Genomic DNA, 24,559 nt, shown 5'->3' on the forward strand with positions numbered 1-24,559 from the left:
CTACTCCCTGACATAATATAATAACCTGTTTCCTTAGACCAATTGTCCCTTTGATATATTTAAATTAATTCCCTTCCGCCCCCAATTGATCAGAGGAAAAGTTATTCATAGTAAAAAAAAATAGGATATTGATCCTTTAAATGACCCTCTGCCAGTTATGATTTATGGGTGGCGCGGCAGTTTGCGGTACTTTGTATGCTGTGCATTGCTTATTGAATATAGCAGTGACCTCTTCACCGCGTGTCTTGAATTAAAAATAATCCTCATAAAATGTGAGCAATATATATCAATACCTAATGACTCAATTTCCAAAAACGCCAACTGAAATCCACAGACCCTGCGTCCAAATCTGTGCTGCGTCTCTGTGCGGTAACAATCGGGACCCATGCGCTGTGCGACTCCGATACATGTGCAGAAGGACAGAACATTGGCCTTTTGTGTGAATATCGGCATAGCGTGCGACTCCAAATCAGGCCCGTTACCTAGAACTCTGGGCATGCATGTGCTTTACTACAATTCCTTTACTGGCAAAATTATAATTATGAGAAGCAATACAAAAAAATAGATGAAATTGTGTGTATAATGGCTGGGATTCCTCTACAGGCTGCCACATTCTACTGTGACAAGATGGGGTTTGAACCCTTTGGCTACAAAGGCCTTGAGACTGGCAGCCGAGAAGTGGTATCGCATGTCATCAAGCAGGACAAGGTAAGCAGTGCAAGGCACAGAATACACAATATTAATAAGGAATAAAGATATCCAATACAGTTATAGTCTTCATCAGCGAAGTAAAGCAGTGAAGGGAAAAATACTGTAGTAGGATTTAAATTATAGCATAATACTGTGTGCAGGGCCGTAGCTAGGGTAGTGCGGCCGGTGCCATCGCACAGGGCACCACAGGTCAGGGGGCGCTGTTAAGGCCTGTCAAATTTCTGTTTATTATCATTCTTGCTTGTAGCTTCCTCTTATTTCATCCCCAGCATCTCCTGGCCTCCCCTATCTCTTCCCTGGCCCTTCCCCATGAAGCCATGGCCCTTTTTTGGGTGCATTACGTCCCTTTGAAAAATGAGGGGGGCGCCAATGCTCTTTCTGGCACAGGGCACCAAAAAGTCTAGTTACGGCTCTGCCTGTGTGTATAATAATCACAATGATCTTTAGTAAATAAATTAGATGGTGAGATCAAATATACCCCATTGTTTAGCATATCCAGAATTGTGGTCTGATTATGCTACTTTAGTCAATAATCTCTACCAGCATGTCATGGTATAGTGACATTGTTATTATTTTCCTAAATCAGGTATTTTGATAATTAAGGTTCAGAGGTCGGTATTCTATTTTACAAATGTACTTTCTTTTTTAGATCATTTTTGTTTTTCAATCTCCACTGAATCCAGGAAATCAAGGTAAGCTTTTTCGCTCAGACATATTGATCTAACAACTACTGGTCTTTTCTTTTAATTAACTATGAGCACATTAAGAATAGACATTTTTACCCCACAGATTGATTTCATTACTCAACGTTGATCTCAATTTATACACTAAATCTACTTCTTCCCTTCCTGGGTTTATTCCTGTTATCAAGTCCACAATAATACTAGATGTACATTATGTACCATCAACCTAATTCACTCCATTCATGAGCAGGAATCACCTTCTCTGGTTTTAGCACTGGACACTCATAAAACGTTTGAACATATCACTTAGCCGTTCACGATTCAGCTGCTCCAGACTATGCGATTCTCAGGGAAGTTCATTAATGGAATATCAGCTTTATAGCCTTGCCTCACAACATCAGTCATTTCCTTCCCCTTGAAATCAGCAATTTGTGAAACAGGGGTTCCCCCTCTCCCCACACTTTTTTCTTTAATAATCAAATTTCTATCTTCAAGAATACATTCCAATCAGGATACAGTAGATGTAACAGTAGACAGCACAGATTATAAAATTGCTCTTTACATAAGGAATGTAATTCTCCCAGTGGCAGACTCTGTCCTATCTCATCTCCAGGGCCATAACTAGGGATGTGCGACCGTCACTGTCCCACAGGGCACAGGGGTATGTGGGCAGAAACGTCGCTGCTCCATGGCCCTTGCTTCTGACTATCAGGGTTCCTGAAATTGCACCTTGCAGCCAGTAACGCTGTGACAGTACCTCCTGTAGCATCCATTGGACACTACATGCAGGCATCCTGCTGTGAATTCAACTGCACGGACATCTTTGCAAGACGCAGTCCCACTGGCACCTGCAGCCATGTAGTCAGACATTCTGTCTGAGCTGTTGGAAATGGTGTGTGCAGGTGTTGATATTGTGGAGTTATGTAGGCACACACCAGCAGACGACTCAAACTATGAACAGCCCAGTTACTTAAATAGTGGTGTTGGTTTATTGAAATATAGCAGCTACAGCTGTACTCACTGTTACATGCACACTGGTAATGCAGCAGAGCAAGGTTCTATACAGCTCACCAGTGCTGCACCAGCTGCAATGGGTAGCTGTGCAGGATGCTGGAACAACTGTAACTGCAGGTATTAATGCCAGGTCTCTTAGAGCTAAGTGGGAAACGTCTGTCTCCCACTGCATCACTCTCTCACAGTAAAGACAAGATGGCCCCTACACATGCTCAGTAGTGCACTCCTCTTTCAACATGAGCAACCATTGTCTTATCAATGGTGTGTCTTTGGGCACACATTGGTGGTTTCACGCCGCAGCTAGTCGCCATCTCAATAGGGTGCCCATCGGCCACGGCATTACTATACAGCTGCTGTAGCAGCTGTGCCAAAAGTCGCAATTGCTATTGTGTCCACCTCTAAATCAGGCCCTGAATTCCATGAACACAGCACCTAGGGAACCTCATGGACTAAGTTGGGAGGTGGACCTAGGGGAAAGAATGGATTACAATAATTGGCCAGAGATTAGAGAAGACAATGCCGTCTACAGCTTAATTTGTTTATTATTATTATTATCCTTTATTTATATGGCGCCACAAGGGTTCCGCAGCGCCTTACATAGTACAGAAACATAGTACATAAACAGTTGAACAGAACAAGAAAACAGTGTCATACAGTTTAAGACACTACAAGACAAGTACATGGTATATAAACACTGCTGCAACAGAAGCAGGATGGCAAAAGTCACGGGTTAGGTGCTTTAGAGTATAGAGCAGATAGTATAAGTAAAGAAAGGATAAGCACAAGAGGATAGAGGGCCCTGCTCGTGAGAGCTTACATTCTAAAGGGGATGGGCAGACAGACAGGGGTGACACAGATGGGGTAGACAGTGAGCGTGGGACAGAGGGTTAGGATGACAGATGGCTGGATTCCTATTTTACAGTATGTGTGGAAGTCATTTGAATTAAGATTTACGCCACTGACATTCTACATTAAGAGGCAGTTTTTGTAGGTGTTTGTGGAGAGCCATGGCTGTTATATCAGTTTACGTGAAGTCTGACGGGTGGCAGAAGCCACTTCATGTGGGGCTATTTAGAGAGTGTGGTTAACGTGTGAACCAGCAGTCTCAGGTAAATGTCGAAATTGGTGAAAGCAGTTATTGTAAAGAGATGTTCAGATGTAAAATAATAAGTTGTGATCAAGTGTGAATTCTATAAGGCACATTTATTGATTTGGAGGGTGATGGGAGACATGTGAGGTTTGCAGGATATTTTTTCCATAGTATATCCGCTGTCCGTGTGTTGGGCCTGGATTTGGTGATATGTCACCAGATAATAAAAGCAGGAGGATGGAGAAGTAGATATAGTTGTCGGTGTGTAAAAGTTTTTTATAGTGACACAATGAGGCTGTAATTGTCAATTTTTGATGAAAAGAAAGCTCATTAGTTTTTAGAGGAGGTGAGTGACTCAATAGGGCGGCAGTGTGCCCAGAGAGGGGAGGTGCAGGGAGAGTTAGGGATGTTATATCCTTAGAGAAAATACAAAGGAGAGAGTTGATAAAAAGAAATGTGTAGTACATGGTGAGTTTTAGGTTTGTTATTTTTAGACAAATTTGAAAGTAATCAGTTTCTTAATCTGAAATTACCTTAGATGTTGGTTATTGTTTGTTCAACTGTTTGATTAACTGTTATGTAATCACACTTTGTGCCTTTAACACTTGGTGCTTTTAACCCCAGCTGCAAACAGCCCCAGCTGCCCCTAGACCGAATATAAAGTAGAGATGAGCGGTTCGGATTCTGTGGAATCCGAACCGCTCCGAACATTGGGGATCCGAGTCCACCCGAACCCTGTTCGGGTGTTCACCGCCTGACTCGGATCCCCGTTCGGGGCCGAACGGCGGCCGCCTGATGTCGGATTCTCACTAGAGAATCCGACATCAGGTCTCCTCGCGTGTAGGGCAGAGCGCAGTGATAGCGCTCTGCCCTACACAGACACAGACACACAGCCGCCAGCGGCAGCTGTGTGTTTGTTACAGCAGCCAATGAGAGTCACACAGACTCTCATTGGCTGCTGCACGGAGGGAGCCGGCTGGAGCTCACACATGAGCTCCGTCTTCCGGCTCCCTCCTCAGCGTGTGACAGAGCGGACGGCGCGGGAGCGGGGATACAGGTAAGTTTTATTTTTTTTATTTTTTTACTTGTCAAAGGTCCGGGGGCGCTACTGGGGGGGGGGGTCTGCACTACTGGGGGGGTCTGCTACTGGGGGGGGGCTATACTACTGGGGGGGCCATACTACAGAGGGGCCTGCTACTGGGGGGGCTATACTACTGGGGGGGGGGTCTGCACTACTGGGGGGGGTCTGCTACTGGGGGAGGCAATACTACTGGGGGGGCCATACTACAGAGGGGCCTGCTACTGGGGGGGGCTATACTACTGGGGGGGGGTCTGCTACTGGGGGGGCCATACTACTGGGGGGGCCTACTACAGGGGGGGCCATACTACAGGGGGGGCCCATACTACAGGGGGGGCTACTACTGGAGCAGCCTACTACTGGGGGGGCCTGCTACTGGGGCAGCCTACTACTGGGGGAGCCATACTACTGGGGGGGCATACTACTGGGTGGCATACTACTGGGGGGGCCTGCTAATGGGGGACATACTACTGGGGGGGCCTGCTAATGGGGGGCATACTACTGGGGAGCATTCAACTGGGGGCACTGCATAGTGGACCGTACTACTAAGGGGACTGCATAGGGGGCACCACTGCTGGGGGACATTGTGTAAGGGACACCGCTACTGTGGGCATTGTGTAAAAGGGTCACTACTGTGGGCATTGTGTAAAAGGGGCACTACTGTGTGTCGTAACATAAATAAGAGACACTACTTTATGGTGTAATGTGAATCAGGCCCTATGTGCGGTGTAATGCTAATAAGATTGTGCACTGTGACTCCTAGGGCCGTAGCCCACTTTGTAAACAAGTACTGTGACTCTGCTGGCCGTACCCCACTGGGTGGGTGCACTACTTTTCATTTCTGCCACTGCTGTGTGGCAATGTGTCATAGATGTGCTTTATACTGTGGTGTCTGTGTCGTTGTGCCGCTGCTTTGTCGCTTAGTAACCAGTCAGCTCACTGCAACCTTTGGCCAATAATGTTGAAAACAATATTATAAGCTGTGATATGGTCTAAATTGACTGGAAATTAATGTTATTGAGGTTAATAATACTCTAGGAAGAAAAAAAAGACCAATTTATGTGATTTTAGCTTTTTTTGTCAATTTTTGTAAAAAAATCCAAATCCAAATCCAAATCCAAATCCAAAGCCAGTCACCGCAGTTTGGCAAATCCAAATCCAAATCCAAAGCCGGACGACGAATTAGAACCAAATCCAAATCCAAATCCGGCAAAAATGGTCCGGCGCACATCCCTAATATAAAGGAGTGGTATCCTTGATTAAGACAGGCTACAACTGACTCAATTGCTCTGCTGATCAAAGGAGATAACTTGCTCTGAGTTGGAGCAAAAGCCAGGCCAGATATATACCATAAACTATGCTTCACTGAACAGTATAGACTATACATGTAAAAACAATTCTATGCAAGAGATGAAATATCACATACATTTAAAAACTGCACATGATTGCATGAAGGTCTATGCAGAGTATATATGCAGTAGGCAGGATGAGTTTAAAAGTCAAAGCGAATGTTCCTAGACTACTATTTGGATGAAAGACTGCCCAGCTGTTGGGTATTTTCTTCATTTACAATGTGACCATAATTAAATGTCCCCTGTCTGTAGCTTGATCTGTCAACCAGAATGTCACCAAATTTGGTAGGGAGGATTATTAGGACACAGGAAAATGGATTCTGCAAAAAAAATGTTTTATTGCTGTGTTATCACTAGTGTAACACAATAAAGGTAAATCGTTCATTACAGTTTAGTTGTGTGTCTGGCTATTTTCACATTGTACAGCGCCATATTCCTATCGGCGACTTTTTGCACTAAATATTTTTTTGTTCACAGAATCCTGCTTCCCATGTCCTAATTAGTCTCTGTACCAAACCTGGTGACATTCTTTTTGATAGATCTACAGACAGCTTTGAATAGGGGAAGTTTAATTATGGCCACAGTGTATTGTAAATCTGTCCAAAACTCTCAAATCTGGCAAGGTACGAGTATATCTCCAATTTAGGTGGGTAGACACCCTTTTGTCCCTTGGGTTCTTGCTCCTTTGTCGTGGGAGTCCCATCCATCACTTGTCATCAGACAAGGCTCATACGACATATCATCGCTGCTGCTACTGATACTTGCCAGCTAGCGGCTGACTGGAGACAGCCCTAAGTATACTTGTATCAAGCTGCAAATTTGTGATGTTATCCTGCTATACCGTGTAATAATCGGATGTACACTTGTATCAAGCTGTCATCAATAGAATCTGACATAATCAGAAAATGAATACATGACCAGCATACTTCATAAAACATGAATCTTTTGCCAAAACCTGGGAACCCTAGACATCTTTTTTTAATACTTGGGTAAGATCTCCTTTAGAGTATTCTTTCCACTGAAGTCTCCAACGCTTCATATACATATTGAAAACTACATTATGATGAAATTATTTTTCTGGTGAGCCCTCCTGGATCTGACCTGCTGTTTGGTAAACTACCCCACAACTCCCCTCCAGCCACTCTCTCCCCTTCCTATTTATTTACCATCTCATTGGTCATACTCTAAATTCAGCAATATATTTAATACAAGTTTCTGACTCAGGGCCTGATTTAGAGCCGTTCGTAAGCGGCCGCTCGTTCGCTCCGAGCGATGTTTGCCCAACTGCGCATGCGTACGGAACGTTATACGCATGCGCGAACCAGTCAGTGCGGCCGAAAATCGTTTGTTCGCTAAATAGCGAATGCCTGCTAATATGAGTGACAGGAGGAGGCGTATGTGGGTGGTAACAGGGGAAGGTGGAGATCAGAACGCAGGCGTGCTAAAAGGTCAAAACGGGCGCTTTAAGGGTGTGCATAATTAATACTGGAGCGTCATTGACCACGTCACTGGGTTATTTTATAGTCAGAACTGCTCGCAAATTTGTGGTAGCAAACACCAGCCACAAGAATAGCGAGCAGTTCATACGCTGTTCGATGTACTCGATTAATCTAATTAATAGCGGACATGACGTATGGTGCGAGCGACCAGGGGGCGTCTTTTTCAAAATTACAACCGCATGTTTTGTTCGCTCGTTCAGACATAGAGGCGTCAACAGACCGCAAAGAGCGAATGGTTCATTTGAATAGCCACCCCTTTTTGTTGAACGAACGACCGCAAATAGCGACCGGCTCTGAATCAGGCCCTTAGTTCCTCCTTACTGTGGTAAACATGTCATGGCCAACAGACACCGTGGTTTCATCATAATAACCACACAGAAGTCAAACTTACCTGTGGCATATCCCAGCATGCTGCAAGTGAATAAGATTTATGTAGGGTGGCAATGCCAATACTGCTAAGTAGTGGAGGTTTTAAATCCACTGTGTTTTATATCTGTAACAGGCTTATCTGCAATGATATATCTGCAGATCGAGTGTTCTGTAGTTATATCTGTAGATGATGGTCGTTCCTATACACTGAACGACCATCATCTTCCAGGCAGCCGCGGGTCCCACTGACCAGGGGGTGGGTCCGAGGTGGGTCCGCCCCCCACCCCACAGCTGTATGTGTAAGGGCGATCGGCTGATCGCCCGTACACACTTGCCGATGGACACATATGTCTGCAGATCGGCTGTCCATCGGCTGTGCAGCACAGCCAATGTGATATGTCTGTGAACAACGTTGTTCACAGACATATCGCTGGTACACACTGGCCGATGGACAGATATGTCTGCAGATATATCTGTCCATCGGCTCTGCAGCACAACCAATGCAATATGTCTGTGAACAATGTCGTTCACAGACATATCGCTGGTACCCACTGGCCGATCGCCCAATATATCTGTCAGTGTGTACCCAGTACAGAGCAGCAGGAGTGAAGCTAGGAGTTGTCCTCCACACATTGACTAATAAAATGTAAATACTGGTTTGAGATACCCTTTAATAACCTCTGCAGAGCCGAGTAGCACTGGTTGTCATCAGCAACAACCATTGTATAAAGTAACTGTACAAAATAACTTCTCTTTGAACAAGAAGCCAAGTAACTTGTGTGTGACACAGCTGTTGGCCAGTTTGGTAATTGTAATGCACATATATTACCATCTCAACTTGTATAAATAAAAAAAGTGAAAACACCTTCTACTTTCTTTTAGGCTAATGATAAATGGGGAGCTCTCAGCACTAGCACTTTTCCAGCTAGAACTAGGCTAGTTTTCATAGTGCTTACCTGCTGCTGTGCTGACACTTTGGAGCGATGAAACACGGAAAACACTATGTACTAAGCCTTGGGGAGTGATAAAGTACAGATAGATGAAGTGACAACCAATCAGCTCCTGTCACTTTACAGGCTGTGTTTGAAAAATTACAGTTAATAGCTGATTGGCTGGTAATTCATCTCTCTTTACTATCTCCGTTCACTTCATCACTATTTGAAAACAAGTTTGTAATAAGTGTCAAGTTCAAAAATCACCCTTAAGCATGTCAAATAGAAAAACTGCTGCAAAATAGAGGTGGCGCTGGCAGTGAAAAAAAATTGTAAAAGAACCCCCAACAATATCCCCTCCCCTTCTATAATAGCCCCGTGCTTTCAGCATCGGGTCCACTCCCCTAAGTGGTTTCCAAAACATAACCAATCAGGAACTCTGGAGCTCCTGATTGGCTGTGTCTTATCTTGAATACATAGTCACTGATTGGCTGCCCTGACATAAACTTGACAGGCAGCCTGATTGTAAATCACTGCACAGCAGGTGCACTACTCTGTTATTAAAACTATTATAAGGGCAATACAATTAATAATACTTTTATAATGGGGCACAAAATGTATTATAATTATAAGTACCCACAGCCCAGAAGTACCACGATGTGCCCAATGGTATTCAGCATTGGGCTGGTTATTTCCCCCATATACCACCCCCTTCCCACTAGAGTACCGGATCTGAAGCTGAATAGCATGGGCCTATTACAGAAGTAGATGGAAAGGGAGGGGGGCAGGGGCTAAGTTAGTTTTCTTTTTATCTCTCCCCATGGCGACATAGACCAAACCGTCGACAACGTGTGGGTTTTAAATACGCCTTACATCGCTGGAAGTTTGGATTTCCAAATCGCTGGGTATTACCTCTGGCTGTTTGGAGGGCAAAATCGCCATCTATTTACAGCAAGTTAGAACTCACCTAACCACAATATTCGCAGGCTATTACATTTCCCTCAGCCTCTATTCGGCTTAATTATAATCACCCCTGTGTGACAGGAGAAGAGCGGCCCTCCTTCAGTGTGTCAGTACGGGAGCTACAGCACTATGAATGGGAAAGTGCCAGAGATCAAAGTGTCTGTCAGACACCAGCCTTATTTGTATGCAACTCAGAACAGGAGACACATACATAGAACTCTCCGCTACTGTGCAGAATGACATCATTGTTCTAACCATTGTTTGCGGTTTAAACATCAGACGGAATCCCTGGCTTTGATCTCACTGCCTGAATGTTAAAGACGTGCTTGTTTTGTACACAGGCCGTGCCTGGCTCAAAGCTCCGATATATTCTTAGCTCTGTAAATGTTACAATTTTTAACCATTTTCTCTTATGGCATTTCTGTAAATAAATAGTAACGTTAGATGTTGAATTGCTGTCCGTACAGAATAAGCAGAAATGCTGTCACCATACCAAAGACTCAAGAATAGAATAAATTTTAATTTTATGTAGGGATATGCATGAAAATAACTCATTGCAGACGAGGAAGTTTAATTTTTTTAACTTTACGCATTTTGCAAATGGGCTGACAATACATATGGTGCATATACTTACATGTTATTGACAGGGCTTTAGAGAGCTGTGCCGGGCATGGTCTAATGTACGGAGGTGTGGCAAAAATGGGGCACTGTATGCAGGTAAGGGGGGGGGTAAACCTGGGCCCCTCCATCAAGCCCGGTCCAGGTAATAAGTACCCGCCTCCCCACTCTCGGAGCCCCTGGTTATTGATGTGCGCAATCTACAGAATAAGCAGAAGGAAGCATCCATTTAGAAAACCCATTTCTGAACGTTTAGGGGTATATTTACTAAAGTGCAGGTTTTTAGAAATGGAAATGTTGCCCATAGCAACCAATCAGATTCAACTTATAACAGCATTTGTCTAGCCCCTTCTAGAATAGCTAGAATCTGATTGGTTGTTTATTTTTCAATTGGCTGTAGTTTTTGAGATATGCATATGTCTTTAATATTTATGAAAAATTAAATTAAACAATGTTAAGAATAGTTAAAAAGATCATTTTTTTATTCTGATTCCATTTCATTTGAAAAATGTTATAAAAAGACACAGGATATTTACATACAAAAGTGTTAGGAAGCTATGAGAACCGTTTTTTGTAGGATTTTCTATTGTATTCTTGTTGTGGGCAGTCCCTCTGCAGACTCCAACAGTAATCAGCCATCATGTGACGATCCCACCTTCCTTGATATCTTTCTTCCATTACCTGAATATTCTGGTGGAACCGTTCACCCTGTTCTTCGCTTAAATCTCCTAGATTGGACGGGAAGTGATCTAAATGGCTGTACAAAAAATTTACTTTAATACTCATGTTGGCACCTACTTTCTCGAAACATTTTAGCATGATGTGGACTAATTCATGACAGTTGTCTGCCTTGTGATTGCCTAAAAAATGTTGAATGACAGACACATAACTCAGCCATGCTTCAGATTCAGTTTCAGTCATAGATATGGTAAAATTTGGATCCTTCACCAGTTTCCGTATCTGTGGGCCATCAAAAATTCCTGCCTATAATTTTTCAATACTAAGAGATGAAGGGTTCGACAAATATACGTGAAACAATCGCCTGACTTGTCCAATGCTTTTACACATTGTTTCATTAAACCCAGTTTGATATGGAGAGGGGGCAGTATGATTTTTTTCCTATCAATTAAGGGCTCATGAATGATGTTGGCTTCTCCTACAGTTATAACTTCTCTTGGAGGCCATACGGTTTGCTGCTAGTGCTTTTGTTTTGCACGACTATCCCATAAGCATATGTGAGAAGGATACTTAGTATATCCACTTTGCTGCCCAAGAAGAAAGTTTACCATTTTTAAATCGACACAAACAGACCATGTGAGGATGTCCCAGCAGGCTCAGCAGTGCACAGCCAGGCCTCCTCCCAGCATTAGTAAGGAGATATGAATGTGTTGTGTTGCTCCTCTCTGTATGCTGGGAGGAGGCGTGGCTGTGGTCTGAGGATGTCCCAGCAGGCTCAGCAGTGCACAGCCAGGCCTCCTCCCAGCATTAGTAAGGAGATATGAATGTGTTGCTCCTCTCTGTATGCCGGGAGGAGGCGTGGCTGTGGTCTGACGATGTCCCAGCAGGCTCAGCAGTGCACGGCCACGCCCCCTCCCAGCGTTAGTGAGGAGATATGAATGTGTTATATGTTGCTCCTCCCTGTATGCTGGGAGGAGGCGTGGCTGTGGTCTGAGGTTGTCCCAGCAGGCTCAGCAGTGCACGGCCACACCTCCTCCCAGCGTTAGTGAGGAGATATGAATGTGTTATGTGTCTCCAACGTGACTTCCAGCTTCGTTATCACAAATAAAACAAATTCTTGTTATTGTTGAAAGAGGGTAGTTCTTAAAAAAGCAAAACCAAGTCGATTCTGTTAAGTAAAGTGGCCTAGACTAGTAAGGTACTTCAAATGGAGAAAATAATATAATTTTATAATTTTTCATTAGTTTGTAAACTGGAGCCAATTCAGCTATAGCGAAGATCTAATGCGAAAATAGGACCTGCGAGTACTTTCACACCGATCTTAAATCCTTGGCAAGAAAAAAATAATAACTTTTTTTGGTCCCCAGTGTTATCATAACAGTCACCTTATTTGCACAAAAATATTATTTCCATTTATTCCTTTCACTAATGCCATCCAGGATTTATTTTGCAGCCCTGCCATCCTGAACAATAATTAGTATAATTCAACATATGATTCTGTTATTATAATATATTGTGAACAGGGAATTTATACTGTAGTAGCCTTTTGGTCAGTTTTGTGTGTTACAATTGAGCAAAACAACTTTGACTTTTTAAATGAAAGCTTTTATTTGTTAGCAAGATTATACTCTCACAGAAAATAATAAACCTAACCCTAACAGGAATTGCTCACTTCATCAGCCCTTAATAACCAGTGGGCAGCTAAACTGCTTGTACCTTTAAGGGATGTATTAGTAGAGCAGTGGGCTCCTTCTCTACTCCTGAGACATTTTCTTGCCACCATGATATCTGTACTGAGACACCGCTGTTTCTCTCTGGTGTGTATGCACCTTTTTAGTTCTGTGGAGAAGGACCCTCCATTCCCAGGTGTGAGCAGGTGGTATATTAGCACCACCAAGCCTGTTGTTTCCACACACCACCTCACAACCTCTTGGGTGAGCGGCTTTGGGGTAAAGGCCATTTATGCTGAAATCCTTTCTTTACACTTCCTTACCAGAGTACAACATATTAAACGCTTCCCTGTTTTTCTCTCAATCAGTGGTCTCATCCAGAGGCGTCACTAGGGTTGGTGTCACCCAGGCTGTAATGCACGGTGACACCCCCCCCCCTCAACCAACAAAAAAGAAAAACATTTGGGACCAAGGTGCTCTGAGAACTCTTCCCCCTTACCAGTCCAGCAGTCACACTGTGCTCCTCCCAGAATGCCAGGCGCACCCGGCGGGCGTGATGATACCATACCCGATATTCTGGGTAGCAGTGCTTAAAGTGGTCCTAGAGACTTTTACACAATACCCACAGTAGTGCCCCTTATACAATGCCCACAGTAGTAGTGCACTTTATTCAATGCCACCTGTAGTAGTGCCCCTTATGCAATGTCCACAGTAGTAGTGCCCCTTATACAATGCCCCCTGTAGCTGTGCCCATTATGCATTTCCCTCTTTAGTAGTGCCCCTTTATACAATGCCTCCTGTAGTTGTTCCCAATGTGCAATGCCCCCTGTATTAGAGCCCATTATGCAATGGCCCCTGTATTATAGCCCTTTATGCAATGCCCCCTGTATTATAGCCCATTATGCAATGCCTCAGTAGTGCTCCTTATACAATACCCCCAGGAGCTCCTCTTATCTAATCTTCCACATTAATCTATCTTTCTTATGTTTGGACTTTGGGAACGCTGCATATCTGTAGTTTATTATCTGAGCCCAACTGCTGGTACAGGTTGAGTCTCCCATATCCAAATATTCCGAAAATACAGAATATTTTTAGCATAACTGAGACAGTGAAACCTTTGCTTTTTGATGGTTCAATGTACACAAACGTTGTTTAAGGCACAAAATTATTAAAAATATAGTATAAAATAACCTTCAGGCTGTGTGTATAAGGTGTATCAATGAATTTCATGTACATACACAAACTTTTTTTGATGCACAAAATAATTTAAAATGTTGTATAAAATGACCTGCAGGCTGTGTGTATAATGGAGCATACACACGGTCAGATTTGTCAGATGAACGATTGAATGATTGAACGATTTGAACGATTTTACCAAAGTTTTGAACGATTTGAACGATTTTTGACTGCATTAAAATGAATGGAATCGTCCAAGTCTGACTGCAAACACATCAGATGTCAGATATCGTTATCTGACAAACGGGAACGCGCATTGTAGATCGTCCATCGTTCAGGCATGTCAGATATGTCAGATTTTCCTTCAGATATGAACGACTGAACGATTTTTAAATCGTTATCGTTCATATCTGAAGGAAAAATCTGACCGTGTGTATGCACCATAAGGTGTATATAACACATAAAAGCATTCTATGTTTAGATTTGGATCCCATTCCCAAGATAATTCATTATGGTATGCAAATATTCCAAAATAAAGAATATTCCGATATCCAAAATACCCCTGGTCCCAAGCATTTTGGATACAGGAGACTCAACCTGTACTGCTACTAGAACAGCATTACGTTCTGATATCATCACTGTCCTAGTTTCATGAGCTATTTATGCCATCCAGCCTACACTCCAATATGCCCAGCCTCTTCTGGACATTTATCTATCGGTCACCACCGAATGTCTGTCAGACATTTTTTTTTTTTTAAACGTATTTTATTGTGGTTTTCACATTGGTAAATTTTACACATATGTATAATAGTCATATCAAATAAAAAGAATGGTACATTGAATGCAACTGCGATGGTAATTTGTACATGGGTATTATTAATGAAATCAAATGATAATTAAAATGACAAATAAGAATTTAAAGACTGTACATTGTTATATATACAGTATACTTCCTTTCAATTATATAGAAAATTATACATTGAAGTTAAACCTAGAGTAATGAATTTGAGGGGGAGTGGGAAGGGGAGACAATAAGGAAGAAAACACATAAGGGAAGGGGGGAAGTAGATATATATCTCTCATTTACCAGTAATGTACATACAGAGATTAGGTTGGGTTAGGATAAGAAGCATATGAGGTAGTTGGAGGGAGCGTTTCAATCAAGAGAAGAATACAGAGGACTATTATCCTAGCGATGTGTGTTTTAAGAGCAACCAGTCTGTGTTTTCGAATGTCTTAGAGATGTGGTTTTGTACTGAGACATCTAGGGTGTCTGTATCTTCCCCATTTTGAATAAAAAATTTAGCATTTTTGTTTGTCTGGGAGTGTGGAACGACGATCAAAGTAGATCAACTGCAACATCTTCTGTTTAAGTTCACTGATAGATGGAGTTGATCCCGATGTCCAATGGATCAATATCAGCTTTTTTGCTAATGTGATTAGAATGGTTATGACCGGCAGTATAGATTGTTTGCACGGTCCTAAGTCCCAGTTTTTAAAATTTGAACATAGGCATGCAAGTGGGTCAGGGGATGTGTTAATTGAGAATGTAGTGTTAATATAATTTATAAACTTGTTCCAGAACTTTTTGATTTTACCGCAAAGCCAAAAGCAGTGAATGAGTCAGCCGAAGTCATTCTGCACTTTAAATAGGAACCACTTTAATCTGGTGCCATATATTTACGCTGTGCAGGAGCGATATATGCCCTGTGGATTGTGCGGATGTGTACTTCCTGAAGATATGCAGATTGTAGCTGTCGAAGAGTACTATCATAGTGTGAGGTCAAGGAGGAAGCGGATATAGAAAGGGATGAGATGTAATGTCGTACTTGCAAGTACATGTAGAAATGTTGGTTTGGGAGATGATAGGACTGTATGAGGTCATTAAAGGGGATCAGATTGCCCCCTGGGTCAAACATTTTATAGGCACATGAAAGTCCTCTATTTCTCCAGAGAAGAAAGTTGGAGTTGAATAATGAGGGTGTAAATCGGGATTTCCCCAAAGTGGGCCATATATAGAGGTGAGGTGATTTTTATTAAGCTTTTTATTAATAGAGATCGAGGCCATATAAGTGTCTCGGAAGATAATATGTTGCTGAATATTAGCTGGCATGTCTGACTTTTTGGTATGCAATAGGGAGCTTGGTGAAAAGGGAGCGAAAAGACTTCTCTCCAATTGCCGATCTGTGTATGAATTTTTTTCCAATAACTGATGTATCTGAAAAAGACTGACATTGAATAGGATCCTAGGTCTGGTGCCCCTAATCCTCCATTTTGGCGAGTTGTTATTAGTTTTCTCCAAGCACTTCTAGGGCGTTTGTTTTGCCAAATAAAGCAGGATATTAAGTTGTGGAGTTTAGAGATGTCAGGTTTTGTTAAGGAAATAGGCAGCATTTGCATGGCATAAAATATTTTTGGAAATATTACACTTTTTATGACAGCTAGCCGACCTAAAAGAGACAATGGGAGTGATTTCCAGTTATTTAATAGGAGTGTAAGCTTGGAGACAATTGGTGCAAAGTTTGCCTTATAAAGGTTCGATAAATCAGAAGTTATGTTAATCCCCAAATATTTAAACTGAGATTTGGTAATCTGAAAAGGTAGTAGGTTTAGGGTAGAAGTGGAGAGAGTGTGGGGGCCATTAATGAAGAGAAGTTCAGATTTGGTTATACTAATCCTATATCCAGAGATATAGCTAAATGAAGAAATCAACTCCATGACTGCTGGGAGAGAGTGTTCTGGATCAGTTAAAAATAGTAGCATGTCATCTGCGACTAGGGAGATGCGAAGATCAGTGTCTCCAATCATGATCCCCTTAATACAGTTTGATGAGCGAATAGCAATCGCCAGAGGTTCAATTGCTATATCGAATAAGAGTGGTGATAGAGGGCATCCCTGTCTAGTACCTCTATATATCTGAAAAGGGGAAGATATAAAGCCATTGCAAGAGACCTGGGATTGGGATGAGTTATAAAAAGTACGAAGAAGGTCAATAAAAGGAGGCGGGAATCCAAACTTTTGCAGTGTTTTAAAAAGATGAGGCCATAGTATAAGGTCAAAGGCCTTTTCAGCATCTAGAGAGATTATGGCGCTAAATTCAGATTCAGGGCGAGAGTTAATATATTGTATTGCCGCTAAAACCCTCCTGACGTTGACCACCGAGTGCCTTCCCGATATAAATCCCGTCTGGTCTGTATGAATAATGTGAGGTAGGACTAATTTTAATCTCTCAGACAGGATCTTTGTAAATAATTTGTAATCAACGTTCAGGAGGGATATGGGTCTATATGAACTGGGAGATGATAGATCCCTTCCTGGTTTGGGCAGGACTTTTATAATTGCAGAATTGAAGTATAAAGGAAGAGTATTAGATTGCATTATATCATTAAACATGGATACTAGGGAATGTGTAATTTTAGGAGCTAATATTTTGAAGAATTCTCCTTAAAGGCCATCTGGGCCTGGGGCTTTTGCCAGCTTTAATTGTTGGATCACTTTATTGACCTCTTCTTCAGTAATTGGATTTAGTAGGAGATTACTTAATTCATTAGGTATTTGTGGAAGGGATATATTCCCCCATGGAAAGTCTTGGAGTCGTAGTTCAGAGGTGTTAGATTCTCTAGTGGAGTGAGAAGGAATGGTAGAGGGGGAGGGAGATGCGTTAACTGAATTAGTATCGGTGGAGACATGTGGATCTGGGGAATATACAGATTGATAAAAGGATTTCAGTGATCTGGCTATTAGATTGTGTTAGAGTACCGTCAGAAATTTTTAACGGTTGGACTACCATGGGAGTACGGGTCCCAGTGAGGAGATTGGTGAGCAATTGCCCATTTTGTTTCCAAATTTATGGAACTTGTAATTTACATTGTAGACATAATTATCTCCATTAGTCTTGAGAAATTCATCAAAATGGACCTTTGCAGTATGGTAGTTTTGTTTTCTTGTGATGTTAGGGGATATTTTATATTGTTGAAAAGCCGTTGTAAGCTCTTGTTGGAGTGTCAGATAAGTGGTTGTGTGTAGCTTGCGTAGAGATGAGACATAGGAGATAATATTGTCACGTAGGACAGCCTTGGCGGTTTGCCAGAAGAGAGCTGGATTAGATCCGGCACTAGGCAAATTGTTCATATTGTATTCCTCCCATGAGGTTTCCAGTTTGTTGCAGAATTTTATAGAGTGTACTAGATGGGAAGGGAATTGCCAAGAATTGTAAGTGCTTTTGTCTATTGTTAATTGTATTACAAACCCCAAACCAAAGCATGGTCGGAGCGGGATATAGGTTCAATATTAGAAAGTAAAACTCTAGAAAACAGTATATCTGAAATGAGAGTGTAGTCAATTCTGGACAAAGAGTGGTGTGCCGCAGAGAGGCATGTATACTCTTTCTCAATTGGGTTAAGTGTTCTCCATATGTCTAGTAAATGGAGCCGTTTAGAGAAAAGGGGAACTCCCAGTTTTGGAAGTGAGGATAAACCTTTAGTGGATTGTGATTTGTCTAGATATTGTGAGAAAATTAAATTGAAATCTCCGCAAACTATCAATGAAGCGGGGTCAAAGGGCAGAAGTTTGGCCAGTAAGGATCTAAAGAATGATCTTTGGTATACGTTAGGGGCGTATATATTACATAAAGTGAATTTGATGGAATTGATTTTTACCTCTGTTATTAGGTATCTGCCAGTAGGGTCCGCATCAACTGAAATTACTTCCATATACAAGTGTTTTTTTGCTAGAACTACCACACCTCTAGATTTAGAGTTAAATGGGGCAGCTGCTAGTACCGTCCATTGTAACATTTGCAGTTTTTTAATCTCGTCGTGAACGAGGTGGGTTTCCAGTAAAAAAGCTAATTCTATGCCTTGTTTATTCAAATATGTTAGGATTTTCCGTCTCTTGGCTGGGGAATTGATACCTCCAACATTGAATGTACCTATTTTAATATTATCCATAATCTAATAAGATTATTGAGGTAAATCGTATACAAAATGAGGCTGTTAATACTTTAAATGGGTTAGGAAAAAACATGAGGGGAGAGACATTACAAGACAGAATTACAGGAAGGGGGGATGAGCAGAATGCACCTAGAGCTAGTGCATTAAATTGGAACAGTAGTGACTTCAGGTACAGTATAGCAAAGTTTGAAGTCTACAGATCATGACTATTGGTAAAAGCTGACCTACTAACTGTTTACCGGCTAATATTTAACAATCTAGATACTATGAACCAGAAATAATTTGAGAATTCAAATTGTGAATAATTTGTAACAGATTCTAGGCAGTCTAATATATGGTATTAGAAAGATATAGAACATAAAGAACTAACCGTGAGATGTTAAATTTCCAATTAGAGAAATATGATAGAACGAATACATAGGTATAAGCTTTGTACTATAGCATTAAGATTAATTCAACCATATATAACAATAATAAAAAGGAGAGAAATACAAGGTAACTATTTTTTTTTCCCCCCTATCTTTTGCTATCACTCCCCTTTTTTCTTTTGGGGGGGGGACGACAGTAAATGAGATTTACCAGATTACTGTGCTAGACAAAACTGATTACTGCAATCGGCAGAAAACCCCTCTAATACTAAGATGGTAGACTTTTCCTATCCAAACACATTGAAAGGAGTTTATCTTACATTGCGCTGAGTCAAAGGCCTTAAATAAATACTGTGGTACCGGACTACTTGTGTCCAATAATTATTGGGGTGCTATAAGCGGTTGTTGACAGATTTGCAGGCAAAGAGGGCAAGATAGCCACGTTGGAAGAGGTTCAAAATCGCCTTTCCCTTAAAGTTTAAACTTTCAAAAGCGGTGGTCATAGCAATTTTACTTAATTCCTGTACCGTGCAGGACTAAACCTTACTTGAACTAGCGTAGTTGGCTGAAATTAATGAACAGATATTTAAAAGGATTTAAGTGATTTGTTCCTGCTTTATAAAATCCATTCCTAGCTTTGCCAGTAATATGGACATTTTGAATTAACAGTGCTATAAAGACTCAGCAAACCAGTCGCACAATAGTCATCTAATATAGTGAGCACTATGTTTTCACTATTCAGTGTTTCTTCTTTTTTTTCCTCCCTCCTTTCTTTAGAAACACAAACCTGGGTTGTGGGTAATTAGACCTATGGGGTATCGTCATATGCTCCAGGAGGTGAGAAATGTTGACATGTATTAATAGAATCACTATTACTTCAACATAAAATGTCAGTGATTGATGTCGGTGAAATATAACAGGTTGAAATTACTGACAATATTATTATTATTTTTTTTCCCTCCCTTACTCTTTGTGGGTAACTATTCAATATATCATATTGAATTAGAAGAAAAAAAATCATTCCTTCTATACCCCTAGTTCTATAAAGAGGGGCTTAAAAGGGCACCCAAAGCTGGTATGTTTTCCAATATCGAGAAGTCATGTTCCTTTGCCAGATTGTGAAAAATTGAACAAACATACACAAAGATCAAATTTACATGTTCCAGGGAGAATATAAAACAAAACAGATTGTTCTACAGCTCTTTTAGGTTAGAAAATATATTAACCTTGTAGGCCCTAACATATTATATTATATATATCCGTATTATTTTAGTTTCCTCATACATGGGGTTACGTGTAACATCAGAGAAGAAAATTACAGATTTCTAAAGGTCTCAAGAAAGCAGAATGGCATATAACATTTCTCCACGGGTCTCACGTAATCAGTATGATTGAAGAGGGGAGCTATTTTCCAAGGAAATCGGATCAGATGAGGACATGGGGAGGCTCTCAAGATGGGTGATCAGGACGATCGGATGTCGTGACTTGATATTTCTCCTTAAGATAGTTTGCTGCATCATCTGGGTTGTTGTAATCTTTAAATGAGTTACCGTCATATATGAGTAGCTTCGCTGGATACATGAGTGCAAATTTGCATTTGTTCTGTGCTAATATTTTGCAGGCAGGAGTAAATGCCTTGCGGGCTCTCGACAGATCAATTGAGAAGTCCTGAAAGATGTAGATACGGTGTCCTTCCCATGTGAGAGGGACTTTCTTACGAGAGGCTGCCCAGATAGTGGTTTTGTGCAGGTAATTCAAGTACTTGAATAAAGTGACCCGTGGGCGGGAAGAAGCATTAGAAGGTGGCTGACCTTCTCTCAATGACCATATCACTGCATTCGCTTTCTATCTCCAGCAAAGCAGGTAATGTGTTGCGTATAAAATGGGCTAGGGATGGGCCCTTAATGGATTCGGGGATGCCTACAACTCTTATGTTGTTGCGGCGGGATCTGTTCTCAATATCATCGATTTTGTGCCAGAGCTGGAAATTTTCAGTTTGCAGTTTATGCACAGAGTGTTTAAGGTGAGATATGTCCTGAAAATTTGCCCCTATTTTTTCCTCCGCTTCAGTGACCTTAATAGAGAGGTGTTTCAGCTGCATAGTAATGCCAGTCACCGCCTGATTTAAGAGTGGAGCCATAGCTGTTTTGATGGCATCCACGAGGTCACCATATGTGATGGGGGAATCTGGAGCCTGTCGTACCTGTGGTGTGTCTCCATCATCCGCGAGGGAAGCTGCCGACTTCTTTGCTGCAGGTGATACAGCCACAGTCTCGGCGTCCGGCGCCATGTTAGCTTCTGCTCTGCGTTTCTCCTGTCGCTGGTGCTGTGGCGGCAGGGAGTTTTTTTGGTGCTGTTGTTGTGCTAGGAATTTGTCCATAGCAATGTCTAGGAGTGATGGTCTCAGTATAAGCTGGTTTGGAGGCTGCGGCAACAGCCTAGATAAATATTAAGCCGGGAAAGCAGCGGAGCTCAGAGACAGAGCTGCTCACTCTGGCATACCAGAAACGGAAGTCTTCTGTCGGACATTTTAAGTGGCCTTTATTTGAAAACAATTTTGCTTTCCATTGCCTTCTTGTCTATATGGACCCATCTGCACAGAGTATATCTGAGACAAACTAAATTTCTCTCTGAAGTTCTTAAGGCCCCCATACACGGCACGATATATGATATATAGGTGCTATATCTTGCCGTGTATGGGCACGATATCGTACCTGATATTGTGCTGCGCGCTCCCGCGGGATCGTATATCGCATCCCCAGATCTTCCCGCAGGTTCATCTGATCTGGGATGCGATGTACGATCCCATTCAGATGGAGGAGGGGGGAGCCAGCATATTGTGCGGTCAGCGGGGACCGCACGATTGCCAGCGGTGACAGCACGATCAGTCTTACGACGGATCGGCAGTCGCCCTACACCGTGTATGGGCACCTTCAGTCAGTTGCGTAATTTCTCTCTCTCTCTGCAGAATATTCACAGCACATTACTTGGCTATCTAGTCAGTGTTCTCCCAATAGTGGAGACTTCCTGCCACTTGCAGGTCTCTGATAGGTTCCTGCTCATATCCTGTCCTCAGCTGTTCCCTGCTACCTGCAGATCCGTACTGGCACCTCAGCACACCTTTTCATTTTACAAGGGAGGTCTGAAAAGGAGGACAACTAGCATTACCTATAGGGCAAGAGTTACTAAGCAGCAGGTTTGTTCGAATCTAGAAATTGATGGAACCCGGCACACCACAAATACAGCATTTACTAAACATAAATGAACCTGCCATTGATCCCCATCAGTTACTCTCTATCTCACCACAAATCCACCACAATCCTGCTGCAAATCCATGTGGTTTACAAGTGCTGCCAAGATCCCTTGGATCCAAGCAGGTTTATGTTTTATTAAAATGGAATAAATGTTTAAGTGCTAAAAAAAAATGCCCCCCCCCCCCCCCCCCCACACATTTTTAACAAGCCTTACACCTTGAAGAATGAGCTGGATTGAAAAAACTGGAGAGACAAAGAGCATGGGGTACCGTCGATTTTTCACTAACCAGCACAAAGCTTAAACAGCCAGGGCTAGTGGAACCATATATAGGGGAGGCCTGCAGTGTGTTGTTTGCCCACCATCATTCCACCAGCCCCACTAGTTCATTTTGCACTAGGGCTGGCTTCCCCGTTGGGATGCCAGATTGGGCCCACAACAAAATGTACGAGCCCCGTCTCCTAAGTGCTTTTATTACACATACTAACAGTGTAAGGCCGCTCTTTGATTATGTAGTTAGCAAAACTTTTTTAAGTTGAGTACACCACAAGTAAGCTAATTTTTTTTTCAGAAATCGGTCAGTCTATACTATACTATACTATACTATATGTGCTCTGAATCTGCATCAGACTCAAGTGCCTATTCATCATAACTAAAGTTTCCCAGGAGGTAATTAGGTTTAGAACTCGCATGGAGTTCTACCTAATTACCGGAGGAATTCATCATTCCTCCTCCCTATAACTATCTATTCCGAAAAGCTGTCATTTTTGCGATGACAGCTTTTCAGGAAATAGATAGTTATCCCTGCCTGCTCTAACTTACCGCAGCTGGAAGCAGTGCTGCGCGCATGACGTTACATCTGTAAAAACAGCGCATGCACAGCACTGTCTACAGATGCGGTAAGTTTGTACCCCCCCTCCGCTGACCTGCCCCCCCTTCCCCCCCCCTGCTCACCTCCCCCCCATCCAGCACTTACCTGCCCACGCAACAGCCTCCGGCTCCGTCTGCTATGCTGTCATGTGGTCTCCCAGCAGCACACAGTACTGTTTAGAAAAAAAAAAGAAAACGTTTTTTTTTTTTTTTCTAAACTTTATTGTGCTCTGCTGGGTAGAACACTTGACAGCATAGCAGACGGAGCCGGAGGCTGTTGCGTGGGCAGGTAAGTGCTGGATGGGGGGGAGGTGAGCAGGGGGGGGGGGGTTTGGCAGGTGAGCGGAGGGGGGTACAAACTTACCGCATCTGTAGACAGTGCTGCGCATGCGCTGTTTTTACAGATGTAACGTCATGCGCGCAGCACTGCTTCCAGCTGCGGTAAGTTAGACCAGAGCGCCGGAGGGAGACGCCAGGGGACCTGCACACGCTGACATAGGTAAGTGTCACCTGCTATTCGCCACCTCATAGTGGTGAATAGTAACTCCATCAAATTCCCGAAAATACATAATTTTTGGAATTTGATGAATACCATAATTTCCATATCCCCATACTAATGTATGTGGAGTGTTGAAATTAACGCAGGGGAACTTAGCAAGGAGATATCAGTGTTATCTCCTGTGCTAAGTGGCTTCATGAATACTATAATAACGTTATTTAAGGAAAATGTCCATAAAAACGTTATTTTAGTGTTGATGAATAGGCCCCAGAATTTGGGTTTGGTCTGCAATTGCACAAGAATACAATCTGTATGTGTGGCAGTTCCTAATGAATTAACAGAATAATCTCTCAAAGTGATCTCTAATAATGACTATATTTTCTACACAGAGATGGGTCAACATTTAATCAAGCATGGAGATGGTGTGAAGGACATCGCTTTCCAGGTTGAAAACTGTGAATTTTTATTCCAGGTACTTTTAGTTTATGTCATCCCAGATGTTTAAAGAAAGAGAAACTTCACCTGTTTTTGAGAAACCCATATATCCCAGTCTTTTTAGCTATACCTAGTAAACACTTGCAAGCTGACAATTCTCTGTGGTTTTTACCCCAAAATGTAAAATGACATTAACAGTAAATGCAAAATCAGGCATGTTTTGCATTTAATATTAATTGCCGTTTTAAATTTTGCAGTTAAAAATTAAGAATTGGCTGCTTGCAAAGGCCGATGCTTAGAGACTCTTGCCCAGCTTGATAGCGGCACATTGTTACTTAATGAAATAGAAA

The 24,559-nt window shown here is 42.2% G+C and overlaps 1 protein-coding gene across 1 annotated transcript in view; it reads left to right on the forward strand.

Moving 5' to 3' along the window:
* Positions 1-612: 612 nt before the first annotated feature.
* The window catches only part of LOC148538512 (4-hydroxyphenylpyruvate dioxygenase), a 91,684-nt gene continuing 67,737 nt past the window's right edge, over positions 613-24,559 (forward strand). The window contains exons 1-3 of the mRNA XM_088454239.1: positions 613-708; positions 1,361-1,403; positions 24,164-24,246. Of these exons, the coding sequence (XP_088310365.1) occupies positions 628-708; positions 1,361-1,403; positions 24,164-24,246 (207 nt within the window). The 5' untranslated portion in view covers positions 613-627. The remainder of the gene's footprint in view (positions 709-1,360; positions 1,404-24,163; positions 24,247-24,559) is intronic.

This window comes from Taudactylus pleione, unplaced genomic scaffold (assembly GCF_031769625.1).
Source record: "Taudactylus pleione unplaced genomic scaffold, aTauple2 ptg000040l, whole genome shotgun sequence".
Taxonomy (NCBI): domain Eukaryota; kingdom Metazoa; phylum Chordata; class Amphibia; order Anura; family Myobatrachidae; genus Taudactylus; species Taudactylus pleione.